The sequence below is a fragment of the Carcharhinus amblyrhynchos genome, chromosome 25 (genome assembly GCF_965287045.1).
Source record: "Carcharhinus amblyrhynchos chromosome 25, sCarAmb.v2.hapA, whole genome shotgun sequence".
Taxonomy (NCBI): domain Eukaryota; kingdom Metazoa; phylum Chordata; class Chondrichthyes; order Carcharhiniformes; family Carcharhinidae; genus Carcharhinus; species Carcharhinus amblyrhynchos.
Genome location: NC_137348.1, coordinates 10,989,778 through 11,005,469, shown reverse-complemented (window position 1 = coordinate 11,005,469; position 15,692 = coordinate 10,989,778). Strand labels below are relative to the sequence as shown.

At 48.0% G+C, this 15,692-nt stretch overlaps 1 protein-coding gene and 1 non-coding gene across 2 annotated transcripts in view; both read left to right on the top strand.

The window, feature by feature from the left end:
- Positions 1-1,176: 1,176 nt before the first annotated feature.
- The window catches only part of LOC145358107 (hemicentin-1-like), a 359,590-nt gene continuing 345,074 nt past the window's right edge, over positions 1,177-15,692 (top strand). The window contains exon 1 of the mRNA XM_080211781.1: positions 1,177-1,393. Coding sequence (XP_080067907.1) covers positions 1,177-1,393 — 217 coding nt within the window. The remainder of the gene's footprint in view (positions 1,394-15,692) is intronic.
- LOC145358453 (U2 spliceosomal RNA) lies at positions 12,814-13,005 on the top strand. Its single transcript, XR_013889477.1, has one exon. It is a non-coding gene; the product is annotated as a U2 spliceosomal RNA (small nuclear RNA).

Below are 15,692 nucleotides of genomic sequence, written 5' to 3'. Positions count from 1 at the left end.
GCATTGTTGGAGCTGCACCCATCCTGTGAACTCTCCCTCAGCAGAACCCGTCCTCTGATAATGAACCCTGATTCATTGGCTGCCACTTTCTCTGTGTAATTTGATCAGTTGAGGCTCAGTGAGTCACATTCTTCCCCCGAGTCATGGGTTCAGATCCTATTTCCAGAGCACAAAAAGCAAAGTTAATCTTTCAGTGTGGCACTGAGGGAGTGCTGCACTGTCAGAGATGCTGGGTGAGATTCTCCAGCCTCCCGCTGGTGGGAGGTGGCGTGTTGTTTGCTAGTGGCAGGATTGTCCAGTCCCGCTGCTCTCAGTGGGAATTCCCATTGTCACCCCACACTGGCAAGAAACCCAGGAGTGAGAGTGTGCTGGCAGCGGGACTGGAGAATCCCGCCGGTGTGAACGGCTGGAGAATTCCAGCTGCTGTCTTCCAGATGAGATGTTAACCTGAGGCCCTGTTTGTTCCCCTTCCCCTGATGCATTATCCCATGGCATTATTTTGGAAACATAGAAACTAGAAGCAGGAATAGGCCATTCGGCCCTTCGAGTCTGCTCCGCCATTCATTTTGATCATGGCTGATCATCAAATTCAATATCCTGACCTCCTCATATTGTTTGATCACTTTAGCTAATATCTAATTTCTTCTTGAAATCACACAAGGTTTTGATGGAGACCAGAAGATTTCTCCCCTGTGTCCTGACACTTCCCCATCCCTCAGTCAAAATCACATTGCCTGCTCATTATTATTAGTGGGAGTTGCTGCGTGAAAAATGGTGAGTTGGTTTGTGATTACACCTCAGAAAGGTATCTAAATTGGCCGTCCTGTCGTCGCAAAAGGTGCTACATAAATGCAATTACTTTATTCCTCCCACAACCCCCGCATTACCCCTGACTTTATTTTTCTCTCAGGTTTTCTCATTCATTCTCTCCGTTTCTCTCTCTCTTCCTGTGTTTTTTTTGCTCTGATTCCTGTTCATTGGCCTCCCACCCCATTCATTCCCACGCAGTCTAAGCAGGCGGGCGTTAGGACCGCGGCGCACTGGGAGAAAGTTGGGAGAAGTTTTGGGAAGTTATTGGGAGAGTCTGGAGGAGCCGCACTTTCTCAGAGTCAGAGAGAGGGAGAGGAAGCTCTGTGTGTCTCAATGAGGCTGTATCCCTCCCTGCGGTGCCTCCTGATGGCTGTGTGTGTGAGCCTCTGCCCCCTCCCGGGACTGGCAGCTCAGCCTGGGGCACAGGGCACCTCCACACTCGCCTTTGTCTTTGATGTGACCGGCTCCATGTATGATGACCTGCTACAGGTCATGGAAGGAGCAGCCAGAATCCTGGAGAGCACACTGGACAGAGCTGCCACCCCCGTGAACAACTTCGCATTGGTACCTTTCCATGACCCAGGTAAGTGAGTGAGTGATAGGGAGGGGGTAAGAGAGAGGGGGGGGTGGTGGTGAGACAGGAGGTGAGACAGAGGGTGAGAGAGAGAGGTGGAGAGAGGGTGAGAAAGAGAGAGAGAGAGACAGATGGAGAGAGGGTGTGAAATAGGGATGGAGAGAAGGTAAGACAGGATGAGAAAGAGAGAGAGAGGATGGGAGAGAGGGTGAGAAAGAGAGAGATGGAGACAGAGGGTGAGAAAGACAGATGGAAAGAGGGTGAGAGAGAGAGATAGAGAGAAGGTGAGAGAGAGAGAGAGCGAGATAGAGAGAAGGTGGGAGAGAGGGTGAGAAAGAGAGATGGACAGAAGCTGAGACAGGGTGAGAAAGAGAGAGATGGACAGAGGCTGAGACAGGGTGAGAAAGAGTGAGATGGAGACAGGGTGAGAAAGACAGACGGAAAGAGGGTGAGAGAGAGAGATGGAGAGAAGGTGGGAGAGAGGGAGAGAGAGAGATGGACAGAGGCTGAGACAGGGTGAGAAAGAGAGAGATGGACAGAGGCTGAGACAGGGTGAGAAAGAGAGAGATGGAGACAGGGTGAGAAAGACAGATGGAAAGAGGGTGAGAGAGAGAGATGGAGAGAAGGTGAGAGAGAGGGTGAGAGAGAGGGATGGACAGAGACTGAGACAGGGTGAGAAAGAGAGAAATGGACAGAGACTGAGACAATGGGAGATGGGGAGAGGGTGAGACACGGTGAGAAAAAGAGAGAGAGAGAGATGGAGAGAGAGGAGGTGAAAGAGAGAGATGAACGAGAGCCGGAATGAAAAAGAGATTGAGTGCGGGTGAGAGAAAGAGGTGAGAGAGTAAAGGGGTGAGAGCAGGGGAGAAAGAGAGGAGTGAAAAAGAGCAGAATGGTAAGGAGGGAGGGGATGAGGGGAATGTGAGAGAGGGAGGGTGAGTGAGTGATGGGCGGGAAGAAGGTAGGTGAACAAGAGAGGGCGATTTACTTTGTTTTTCTTTCATGGGATGTGGGCAGCAGCATCTAGCTGAGTATTTATTGCCCATCAATAATTGCCCTTGTGAAGGTGGTGGTGAGCTGCTTTTAAACCACTGCAGTCTGTGGTGTAGGTCCACCCACAGTGCTGTTAGTGGGGGGGGGGGTGGAATTCCTGGACTTTGACCCAGAGACAGTGAAGGAACAGTGATATATTCCCAAGTCAGGATGGTGAGTGGCTTGGTGGTGGTGGCTCCATGTGTCTGCTGAACATGTCCTTCTAGATGGAAGTGGTTGTGGGTTTGGAAGGTGCTGTTTAAGGAGGCTTGGTGAATGTCTGCAGTGAGTGTCGATGGTCCACACGCTGCCACTGAGCTTTGGTGGTGGAGGGAGTGAGTGTTTGTGGAAAGGGCAGCAATCAAACAGGCTGCTTTGTCCTGAATGGTGTGGAGCTCCTCGAGTGTTGTTGGAGCTGTGCCAATCCTGGCTAGCTTGTCACTTAATCAACCCAAAGCAGAATGTTATAAAGATTATGTTTGTGAGTGAGAGAACGGGAGAGGGGGAGCGTGCGAGGGAGGGGATGGGAGAGGGGGAGCGTGCGAGGGAGGGGATGGGAGAAGGGGAGCGTGTGAGGGAGTTGAGCAAAGGTGTGTGGGGGGGAGGGATAGAAAGGTGAAGGAAGCGCTTGGGGAGGGAGATTTTCCACATCAATGTCCTGTTTCAGGATGAGATTGAACATTTTCTCTGCGTGTGTGCGAGGGGGTTTCTCCAGCCCCGCTTCCTGTTCCCAATCCTCTGCTGAAACCTGGATTGAGCTCAGGGACAGGCTGGGGGCTGATTGGAGACAGATCCAGAGCGAGAAATTTGTATTTTAAAAAGGGAAGTGATTGTGAGGGTGGTGGGGGGAGTGACCACAATGAAAATGCATTTTAACAATAAGAGATAAGATGAAGGATTGATTAAATATCACCTCCTGCTTTGAAAGTGCTTGGGATCTGATTCCAGGGACAGTGAAGAGCAGTTTATCTCTCGCTGCTGCCTTCATCCATTCAGTTGTAATGTAGCTGAGATGAGCTGGGGGAGGGAGAGAGGGGGAGAATATTCCTACATTCCCTCCTCCAGCCCCAGCTCTCTGGATAATAATCAGGAGCCCATGTCTAATATTCCCCTTTTCCTAACTATCCCCAAGGAGCTGCTGCTGCTGCCTGGCTTTACTGAACTGATCCAGCGCAAGGCTGGGGATTGTGGCCCTGTTTAAAGGGGATTCTGCCTGGGAAGCCCCCTGGGTGGGAAGGAAAAGAACAGAATCAAAGTCTCTCTTTAATACAATAAAAATGTGCCAGGGATGGAGGACTATCAAGCGGGGAAATCGGCAAGAATGTGAATTCGATTAAAGAATTTGACAAATCAGCAATACTTTCTCTGTTACTGCAAAAAAAATCCCCCCTCACCGCCCCAACCCCGGGCCACCCCCAGAGGAGGTCAGGAAAGTAATAACACCGAGAAATGGAGTGGAGGTGAATTCAGGGAGCTCCAGTTACAGAGAAACAGGATTCTTTTCAATTCAATTAGATTTGATGAATTAAAAGTGAAATGTGGAGCAGATGTTGGAACCTGGGTTTCGTTTTTAATTCCTTCAGTCGGTACTTGGGGGAGGGGAGGGGAGGGGAGAAGGAGGGGGCAATGGGGAGGGGGAGGGAGGGGGTAGGGAAGGAGGGGACGGGAGAGGATGGAGGTGGGGAGGGAGGGGGTAGGGAAGGAGGGGGAGGGAGGGGTGGGGGAGAGGGGAGGGAGGCAGAGAGATGAGAGGATTGGGGATAAAGGGAGGAAGGGGATTGGGGAGGGGAGAAGGGGAGAGGGTGAGAGGAGGAGTTGGGGAGGTTGAGGGAGGGGAGGAGGGGTAAGGGGAGTGGAAGAGGGGGTTTGAGAGGGGGATAAGAAGGGAGAAGAGGGGGAGGGGGAAGGGAGGAGGGGTTTGAGGAGAAGGGATAGGGAGAAAGGAGAGGGGGGTTGAGAAAAGGGGGTTGGTTGGAAGGGGGAAGGGGGAGGGATGGGTTGAGGGGGAGGAACAAGCTGAGCTTTCTGGGGTTTCCTTAATGGAGAAGAGGTTTTCACTGCAGGGACTGGGGAGAGGGAGCGTTTCAGCGTTTGGTGCTTTGAACCCAGTTGTGACCTTGGGTGACACTAATGTGCCCCTGTTTCACAGATTAGAAATGGGCTGGTGTTTATTTGTGTCTCCACTTGCTCTGTGCTTTCATTTTGAAAACCGCTAATTGATAATTGTTTTGACATTTCTGCCGTGTGTTCCTAATCAATGTGATGAGGGACCTGTCACTCCAACACTCAATGTTTGCGATTAAAATGGAAATTTAAAGTTGTACGAGTCTTGAAAGTTCCTGTGTGGGATCTGCAAGGGAGGAAAAGACGTGGAAAAAGCAGGAGTCCTGTGTGTCCCAACTGTGGTATTGGTAAAACTGTCATTCAGAACATCCGCTGGTGTCTGTCAAAACAGCACTGGGTTTAAACCCCTGAAACAGGCACATGGTTTACTCTGATATTGGGGCGGGCACGCCAGTGAAATTCCAGCCGATAGGAGGCTGGTTTGTGTGATGGACTGGGCTTCATTCACAACGCTTCGTAGTTTTTTTAAGGGAAGGTGATAGCCCAGTGGTATTATCGCTAGACTATTAATCCAGAAACTCAGCTAATGTTCTGGGGACCTGGGTTTGAATCCCGCCATGGCAGATGGTGGAATTTAACTTCAATAAAATGGAATGAAGAATCTACTGATGACCGTGAAACCATTGCCGATTGTCATAAAAACCCATCTGATTCACTAATGTCCTTTAAGGAAAGAAATCTGCTGCCCTTACCTGGTCTGGCCTACATGTAACTCCAGAGTTACAGCAATCAGTGCGGAACAGGGGGAGAGCTGCACTGTTGGAGGAATTGTGTTTGTGAGGGTGGATTGTGGTCTCTCTGCTCCTTTGGATGGCTGCCCAAGATCCTAGGACATGATTCAAAAGAGGCCGTATGTCCCTTGGGTTTTGGCCGTTTGTCGCCCGGCTATTGGTGGGATCTTGCTGTGCTGAAATTGACAGCAAACTCCAAACAGCAGCAGCGAAAGATGATTTACACGGTGCTCAGAAGTCGGAAACGCAACTCTGATCTGCTGAGATTTTCCAGCATGCTTGTGTTAGAGTATAACTCGGTTTCTTGGTAGGCCAAGTAAGGACAAGTCAGTTTACAGTAGTACTCGGAGTTTGGGCTTGAATTATATTGAGTGGCAGTGCCTGTGTTATGATCTAAATGGGCCCAGTAAGAAATCTCACAACACCCGGTTAAAGTCTAACAGGTTTATTTGGAATCACGAACTTTCAGATCACTGCTCCTTCATCTGACTCACCTGAGCAGTGCTCCGAAAGCTCGTGATACCCAACAAACCTGTTGGACTTTAACCTGGTGTTGTGAGATTTCTTACTGGGCCCACCCTAGTCCAACACTGGCATCTCCACATTATGATCTAATCAGGTTACAAACCTCCTCCTGATGTGACCCGAATGGAGGCAAAAAAAATACTGCAGATGCTGGAAATCTGAAAGAAAAACAAAATGCTGGACAAACTCAGCAGGTTTGGCAGTGTCTGTGAAGACAGAAACAGCGTTAATGTTTTGGATGTAAATGATCCTTCTACAGAACTGAGACTCTCCCACTCTCAGCTTAGACAGAATAGAATTTCAAAACTGTTCACCTCCACTGTCAGGGGGGGCTAAGATGGTAAATACGTGGGGTTACGGAGATGGGGACCTGGGATTTTTGTCCGTGCAAGCTCCACAGTCCAAATAGCCTTTAAATGGTCATTGGATAAACATATAGATGATATTGGAATAGTATAGGTTAGATGGGCTTTAGATTGCGCCAACCTGTGAAACCAATGTTGAGGGCCGAAGGGCCTGTACTGTGCTGTGATATTCTATGTTCTGCATTATAAATTCTAAGATTTTATGATACCCTCCCAATGAGATCTACAGTGGGATTTTCCAGCTGCGCTCTCCTCGTGACCAGAATTCCGCCCCCTCACCCCCCAACCAAACCCCTGGCTTTAGACCATAAGACATAGGAGCAGGAGTAGACCACTCAGCCCACTGAGTGGCGGAGCAGACTCAATCATGGCTGTTTTTTTTTCTCATCCCCATAACCCCTGATCCCCTTATTAATCAAGAAACTATCTATCTCTGTGTGAAAGACACTCAATGAGCTGGCCTCCACAGCCTTCAGCGGCCAAGAGTTCCACAGATTCATCACACTCTGGCTGAAGAAATCCCTCCTCATCTCTGTTTTAAAGGAACTTTGTGAGTGCGAAGCCCATTTTGTTGGTAAAATGGGCAGTAAGATCGTCAGAGGTGAAAAACAGGGCATAATCCCAACTTTTCACTTTCGCTCGATCTTACTGGCTGGCAATGCTGATTGGGTGGATAAGCCAGTATGATTGCCTCCTTTGTGGCTTCTGAGAGAAATGAGTAATCCTTGGCTACGCTTAACAATATTGTCTCAAGGCTGTGAAGTGAGAAGTCCAGATGTATAGATCTGACATAAACTACATCATTCAACCATGCGTCATCTCCTGGAGAATCAGAGCACCTGTGTTCTCAGACATTCAACCCCACCCCCTTTTCATCATCAGATATTTGCCCAGCTCCTTTTTGGAATGGTTTATTTAGTTCGTTAAGGTAGGGGAATCATAGAATCCCTACAGTGCAGATAAGGCCATTCGGCCCATGGAGTCTGCACCACCAACAATCCCACCCAGGCCCTCTCCACGTAACCCCCTCATATTTAATTTTCTAATTCTCCTGACACTAAAGGGCAGTTTTAGCATGGCCAACCCACCTAAATTGCACGTCTTTGGAGTGTGGGAGGGAACTGGAGCACCTGGAGGAAACCCACACAGACATGGGGAGAACGTGCAAACTCTGCACAGACAGTGACCCGTGACTGGAATTGAACCTGGGTCTTTGACACAATGAGGCAGCAGTGCTAACCACTGTGCCGCCCATGGCGTAGTGGCACACTTATAACTGCATTTAAAATACTAACGAGATGCTTGTTAATGTATTTGCTTCGTCTGGTGTAGGACCAACGTGTTGATTGTGGAATCAGTCCTGCCCTCGGTTTGAACCTTTGAACAGCTGGAATGCTCATTATTCCTTCTCTGTGACCTTCTGCGGCAAAGTGGGCAGTTGGCACGTGTCCATTGTCCGTTCATCTTGAGCTGCGTCACCGTGCCATGTCCAAACATTACCAGATGCCCACCTCCCCCTCCCATTTTAAACATTAAAATGGAGGAAGGCAGAGTCAGTGCACTGCTTCAACTGGGAAAACACGTGTTGAGAGATCCATCCCTATCTTTTACTGGGAGCAGGAATGAGGACAGATTCCTGCAGCGTGGCACAGCTCGAAATCAGCAGATGGTCATCCCTCCAGCCAATCCGCCCTGAGTCACCAGAGGCCCCTACATCAGCTGCTTGGAATGCACGCTCCACAAAGGAGGATGTTCTACTGGGAGAAACTATCTGTCTCAGGAAACAACCAAGAGATGTGCGCTGGAATTCTCCGGCCGTTCACGCCGGGATTCTCTGATCCTGCCTGCCAGCGTGGGATGATGTCAGTGGGAATTTCCAATGACAGTGGCTGGACCTGAGAATCCTGCCACAAGCGCCAGTGGGAAACATGTACCTGGGAGGCTGGAGAATCTAGCCCCAGGATCCTTCAGGCAGACCAGACCTGGTGCCCTTTAACCTTGTGCATGACATAGTGCTGGAGAACTTTGAGTACCGGCCTGAAAGGTGACGGGTAACTCTGTACTCACTTGTAAGGGTGACAGCTCACATTTGCATCTCTGACCGTCTATCTAATTTCACCAGTATTGATCACCAGTCTCTCAGTGAGTTGGTGGAAGGGTACCCTGGAGGTAGTGTGAAGGAGATGTACATGATTGTGGCCAGGGCTCAAAAATTGCAGCTCTGAGGAGAGATTGGATAGGCGAGGGTTACGAGGAGGCTGAGAGGTGGTCTAATTGAGGTGTAGAAAATAATGAGGGGTCTTGATAAGGTCAACAGGAGAGACTTATTTCCCCTGAGCAGAGGGGTCAGTTACCAGGGGGCAAAACTTTAAGGCTGCTTTCCTGAGGCAGTTGGAAGTTTATTCAGAGACAGTGGATGGGAGGCTGGTTTGCGTAATGGACTGGGCTTCATTCACAACCCTTTACAGTTTCTTAAGGAGAGGCAATGGTCGAGTGGTATTATCACTAGATTATTAATCTACAAACTCAGCTAATGTTCTGTGGACCCAGGTTCAAATCCCACCACAGCAGATGGTGGAATTTAAATTCAATAAAATGGAATTAAGAATCTACTGATGACCATGAAACCATTGTCGATTGTTGTAAAAACCCATCTGATTCACTAATGTCCTTGAGGGAAAGAAATCTGTCGCCCTTACCTGGTCTGGCCTACATGTGACTTCAGAATTACAGCAATAAGAACATAAGAAATAGGAGCAGGAGTAGGCCATCTAGCCCTTCGAGCCTGCCCCGCCATTCAATAAGATCATGGCTGATCTGTCGCGGCTCAGTTCCACATTCCCGCCCTCTCCCCATAACCCTTAATCCCCTCGCTTATCAAAAACCCATCAACCCGCGTCTTAAAAATATTTAGTGAGGCAGCCTCCACCACTTCAACGGGCAGAGAATTCCAGAGATTCACCACCCTTTGAGTGAAGAAGTTCTTCCTCAACTCCGCTCTAAACCGCCCCCCCTTTATCTTGAGGCTGTGGCCTCACCAGTGCCCGATACAGCTGCAGCAAGACCTCCCTACTTTTATATTCAATCCCCCTCGCTACGAAGGCCAGCATCCCATTAGCCTTCCTGACCACCTGCTGCACCTGCAGGCTGGGTTTTTGCGACTCATGCACAAGGACCCCGAGGTCCCTCTGCACCGTCGCCTGCTGCAGTTTTTTGCCACGTAAGTAATAGTCCTTCCTACCATTGTTCCTACCAAAGTGGACCACCTCGCACTTGCCAACATTAAATTCCATTTGCCAGTTCCTGGCCCATTCGCCCAGCCTATCTAGATCCTTCTGCAGGCTCTCCACACCCTCCGCGCAATTTGCCGTTCCACCAATCTTGGTGTCATCAGCAAATTTCGACACCATACATTCGGTTCCCTCTTCCAGATCATCTATATAAATGGTAAATAGCTGAGGCCCCAGCACCAACCCCTGGGGCACTCCACTAGTCACCAATGTGGTTGACTCTCAACTGCCCCCCAAGGGCAATTCGGGATGGGCAATAAATGCTGGCCAGCCAGCGACGCCCATGTCCCACGAATGAATTAAAAAATAAATTGTGCTTTTGGTCAGAGCAGGAGCCATACCAAGTAGTGAAATATCCGGAAAAGATGCTTTCTATGGTGCATCTGTACAAGTTGGCGAGCGTTGCTCACAGCAAAGGAATTAGCAGGGAAGTTAAAGTCAAGTCCCTGGCTAGGATGGAGAAAATGAGTTGAAGGCAACACACCCCCACTTCAGTTCAGCTCCTGGTGATAATGTTGAAAGCTGCCGCTGCCTGGGTGGATATTATTTGAGGAGACGGTTAATGCCGATGTCTCCTACTGTCTCACATGTGAACAATAGATTATTTAGCAAGATACCGCTGAAGGCCATTGATGCCTGTAGATCAGTAACTCTGTGGCTTAAAGTCATAGAGGTTTATAGCACAGAAGCAGGCCCTTTGGCCCAATTTATCCATGCTGCCAGTTTTTACCATTTAAGCTAGTCCCAATTACCCACATTTGGCCAGCAGAGGAGGTTTACTAGGCTGATACCGGAGTTGAGGGGATTGAACTATGAGGAGAGGCTGAATAAACTAGGCTTGTACTCGTTAGAGTTTAGAAGAATGAGGGGAGATCTCATTGAGACGTATAAGATGATGAATGGGATGGATAGGATAGAGGTGGAGAGACTCTTCCCGCTCAAAAAAGACAGTAGGACTAGGGGGCACAGCCTCAAGATAAAGGGGAGGCGGTTTAGAACGGAGTTGAGGAGGAACTTCTTCACTCAAAGGGTGGTGAATCTCTGGAATTCTCTGCCCGTTGAAGTGGTGGAGGCTGCCTCGCTAAATATTTTTAAGAAGCGGGTTGATGGGTTCTTGATAAGAGAGGGGATTAAGGGTTATGGGGAGAGGGCGGGAAAGTGGAACTGAGCCACAACAGATCAGCCATGATCTTATTGAATGGCGGGGCAGGCTCGAAGGGCTAGATGGCCTACTCCTGCTCCTATTTCTTATGTTCTTATGTTCTTATATCCCTCTATATTGGGCCAGGAGAAGCATATGGTAAGCGGTATTGAGTTTATTCTTGAGACTGAGAAAACTGGGCACTCCCCAGTGTGTGCTGTCCATCATCTGAGCACCCTGCCTATCAACGAGATCTCAGACAGTCCCAAACCTGTTCTGCTTTTTAAAAGGTTGAGATGTTTATTGAACACCTCCAGGTATTTTATTTCATTTTCCAAACTCAGTGCGCTGCTGAATACTTAGCACGGCAACATCGTTTCAAGGGGATTTGGCCAGACTTAGTCAATGGGCAGCACGGTGGCACAGTGGTTAGTGCTGCTGCCTCACAGAACCAGAGACCTGGGTTCGATTCTCAGTTTGGAGCACTATCTTTGTGGAGTTTGCACATTTTCCCCGTGTATGCATGGGTTTCCTCCAGGTGCTCCGGGTTCCTCCCACTGTGTGAAAGACGTTAGGTGCATCGGCCATGCTAAATTCTCCCTCTGTACCCGAACACGCGCCAGAAGGGATTTCCCCAGTAACTCCGTTGCAGTGTCAATGCAAGCCTATTTGTGACACTAATAAATAACCGTTAAAACCTTTAACATGGCAGATGGAAAAAAAAGTGCAGAAATATGAGGTTATCCACTCTGGGAAAAGGAACAGATGTGCAGAGTATTTCTTAACTGGTAAGAGATTAGAAAGTGATGATGTACAAATGGACCCAAGATTCTTTGTCAATAAGTCACTAAAGCTAAAATGCAGATATAGAATCAAAGAATCGATAGTGCAGAAACAGACCATTTGGCCCATCGAGCTTATACTGACAACAATCCCACCCAGGTCCAATCCACCCAACGTCATATATTTACTTTTCTAGTCCCCTTAACACTAAGAGGCAACTTAGCACGGCCAATCAATCTGACCTTCACATCTTTGGACTGTGGGAGGAAACCGGAGCACCCGGAGGAAACCCACTCAGAACAGGGAGAACGTGCAAACTCCACACAGACAGTGACCCAAGGCTGGAATTGAACCCAGGTCCCTGGTGCTGTGAGGCAGCAGTGCTAACCACTGTGCCAGGTAATTATAGCAGGTAATTAGAAAGGCTAATGATATGTTGGCCTTTATCGCAAGAAGATTTGAATCCAAGAGTAGTGCAATCTTGCTTCAATTGTATGGACCCTTGGTTAAACTGCCCCTGGTGTGCTTTGTGCAGTTTCAGAGCACTTACTTTAGGGTATTATTGAGATTGCCACATATGTTCCCCATGCTTGTTCCTGGGATGATGGGACTGTCCTATGGAGAGAGACTGGGGGGAACTGGGCAGTATTTGAAGAAGGAGAAGTGATTCATTGAATTCTATGAAATATTTAAAGGGATAGGCAGGGTAGAAGCAGGTAAGATGTTGACCCTGGTTGAGGAGTCCAGAAAAGGGGGTACATTTTCAAAATAAGAGATTCTAGAAAGAAGGTATTTTTATTCAGAGGGTTGTGAGTCTTTGGAATTCTCTAATCCAGAGGGATGGGGAAGCTTAGTCATTGAATATGTTTAACATCACCTGATGAAGGAGCAGCGCTCTGAAAGCTTCTGCTACCAAATAAACCTGTTGGACTTTAACCTGGTGTTGTGTGACTACTTACTGACTGTAGAGGTTGACAGATTTGCCAATGATGTAAAGGAATATGGGGACAGAGTTGGCAAAAAGGCATTGAATTAGATGAATGGCAGAGCAGGATCGATGGGCTGAATGGCTTACTCCTGTTCCTATGAATTCAAACAGGCTGAGGCACTGGTCACACAGATGCTTGCCAAAACTTGAAGAATAAGTCTTGGGATTGAAACTGGCTGGGCTCTGGGGTGGGGCCCGGCTGGACTATGCATGGTGACCAGAATTGTACACAATACTCCACATGCGACCTAACTAAAGTCTTATACAGCTGTAACACGATTTTCCAATTCCTATACTCAACACCCTGACCAATGAACCGTGCCATATAACCTCTTGTCCACCTGAGTTGCCAGCTTCAGGCAACTGTGGATCTGCACACCTAGATCCCTCTGTATGCTAATATCTCTAAGGGCTCTAACATTTACTGGATACATTCCTTCTGCAGTAAATCTCGCTTCTCGGCCTTTTGGCTAAGATCAAGTGTAGTATCGACATGCTGCACTTGGTTGAAGTCATTGGGTTACATTTCAGCTTCATTTGAAGCAATTTTTTAAAGCGGCATCTCGGCCTTTTGGCTAAGATGCAAATAAGATCAAGCCCTGGAAGAGGAGCTACACCTACTCCAATCAGCTTGGATCATGTAGATCAAGCCCAAGACAGGAGGTGAGAGCCCTGTCTTGTCAGCTTGGATCGGGAATGTCCCAACTTGTTGGGACTCTGAATTGGGTTAAATTTGACTTGATTGGATTGGAATAAAGTTTAAAAAAAACTTTCAAATCACATCACCTTACACTTGTCAGGGTTAAATTCCATCTACCATCTTTTGGTCCAGGTCTCCAGCTGATTTATATCCTGCTGTGTCCTCTGACAATTCTTTTACTATCTGATATCTCCCAATTTTTGTATCATCTGTAAATTTACTACTCAGACCACCTACATTTTCCTCCACATCATTTATATATATTACAAACAACAGAGCCCCAGCACTGATCCTTGTGGAACACCGTTTGTCACAGATCTCCAATTAGAAAAGTACCCTTCCACTGCTGCTCTCTGCTTTCTATGTCCAAGCCAGTTTTGTATGCATCTTATCAGCTTACCTCAGGTTCCATATGACTTCACCTTCTGTACCAGACTGCCATGAGGAACCTTATCGAAGGCTTTACTAAAGTCCATGCATACAACATCCACTGTCCTGCCCTAGTAAATTTTTTGTCACTTTCTCAAAGAACTTAATCAAATTCATGAGACAACATCCCCTTCACAAAACCATGCTGCCTATCGCTAAGAAGCCTATTCTCTTCCAGATGCAAGTACACCGTGTCCCTAAGAATCTTCTTCAATAATTTCTCCACCACTGATGTAAGGCTCACAGGCCTGTAATTTCTTGGATTGTATCTTCTGCCCTTTGTAAACAGAGGAACAATGTTGGTTGCTCTCCAATCCTCTGGTACATCGCCCGTGACTAAAGAGGATGCAAAGATTTTCGCCAAGGCCTCAGCAATTTCTTCCCTCGCCTCTGTCAGTATTCTGGGATAGATCCTATCTGGCCCTGAGGACTTAATGTCCACCTTAATGTTTTTCAAAACCTCCAATACCTCCTCCGTTTTTTATCTCAACATGTCCTAGAATGTCAACATCCTCCTTTCTACCCTCCCCATCCATCACGTCCTTTGCGATGCAAAGTACCCATTAAGGGCCTCAACCACCTCATCTGGCTCCACACACAAATTCCCTCCCCTGTCCTTGAGTGGACTTAACCCTTTCTGCTGTTGAATCTTTCCCACTCCCGAGTGTCAATGTGCACTGTACAGCCTATTTCAACGTTACATCAATTTAAAGTACCCAAAGCTCCCTGCAAAGGCCCTGTTATTCAGTGCACCTGGCGGTGTGAAACTAAATTTTCCAGATCCTCCTAATTCCTGCAGAGCTGGGGTTACAGGAGAGACGGAATAATTGCTGGGTAGGATATTGGGGAAGATTAGCCGTCGTTCCTGCCCTTGGTGACGCTCAGCGATTGCAGGTTGATGGAGGTGGACATGCGACAATAACAAGGCTGGCAACCAGCAAAGATGACCCCATGGTCACACAGTCTGCTCCAGTTCAGACACATTGTAATGGCCGGGCTTTTTGTTATACTGCCCTCTCTACTGCCCCCTCTGCTGGGGAGGTGTAAATAAAGTTGTTCAGCAAGGCCTACCTCTGTGGCTGAGACTGAGTGCCCAATGCATGGGGGTGATGAGGAAAGTTCTGGAAAGAGAGGGAGAGAGAGAGGGGGCCATTCTCCACCTGAATTCCCTGCTGAGGAACCGATGTTTGGCTCCAGCCCATCACCAATGGCTGGAGATGGGATTCCCCCCCCACTGGGTCAGTGTGTGTATATAGAGTCAAGCTGGGCCCAGGATAACTGCTGGCCTGGGTAAGATGCTCTTTCGGAGAGTCGGCGCAGACTCGATGGGTCAAATGGCCTCCTTTTGCGCTGTCAGGATTCAATGGTAGTGCACAGGTTCCCAGTCAGTGAATCGATGTGACTGCAGCAGGGCCCCAGTTTTAGAGGCAGGGAGAAACCGTCAACATTGTCACGTCTGCAGGTTAGTCAACACCTGCATAACCAGTGGGAGAAGTCTTGGTTATTGGGGGAAAAGTTTAAGAAATAAAATGTAGGGAGATAAATAAGAGGCGGAGACTGTGGCTTTCTGATGATGGTTTATGTGAATGACTGCACACGGCGTATTTCATAGCATGTTTTCTGCTCTCGCCCTCTGGGATTTTGGATCATGCTGATGTAAGACAGAATTTCTTTGATGTATTATCCATCCTTCTCTGAGCTTTCCTCTGCGTTACTCTCTCGATGTTTGATCTGAGTTTTTTTTTCATTGCTTCCCTTTCTTGTTATGGAAACACCTGGTGTCCCTTTTAATGGTTTGCAGCCCATGGCTGAGGTTGGGAGCTGGCTGCTGCCGGGCGCACGTCTGTGGTGCTGAATCTCCTGTCTAGACTCCCTGTCGCACGTTGACAGACATTAACCCCCAGTAACAGGCCAGACGGTAGAGTTATACCCCAGAATTAACACTCTGCTCTGCCCAGACCACTGCCATCGCTGCTGCTTAACACAGGCTCGTGACTTCCAGCTACTTTGTACATCCCCTTCTGAAACAGATTGAGTTTTTCTTTGATTTGGTTTGATTTATTATTGTCACATGTATTAATATACAGTGAAAAATATTGTTTCTTGCACGCTATACAGACAAAAGCATGCTGTTCGTAGAGAAGGAAACAAGAGAGTGCAGAATGTAGTGTTACAGTCATAGCTAGGGTGTAGAGAAAGA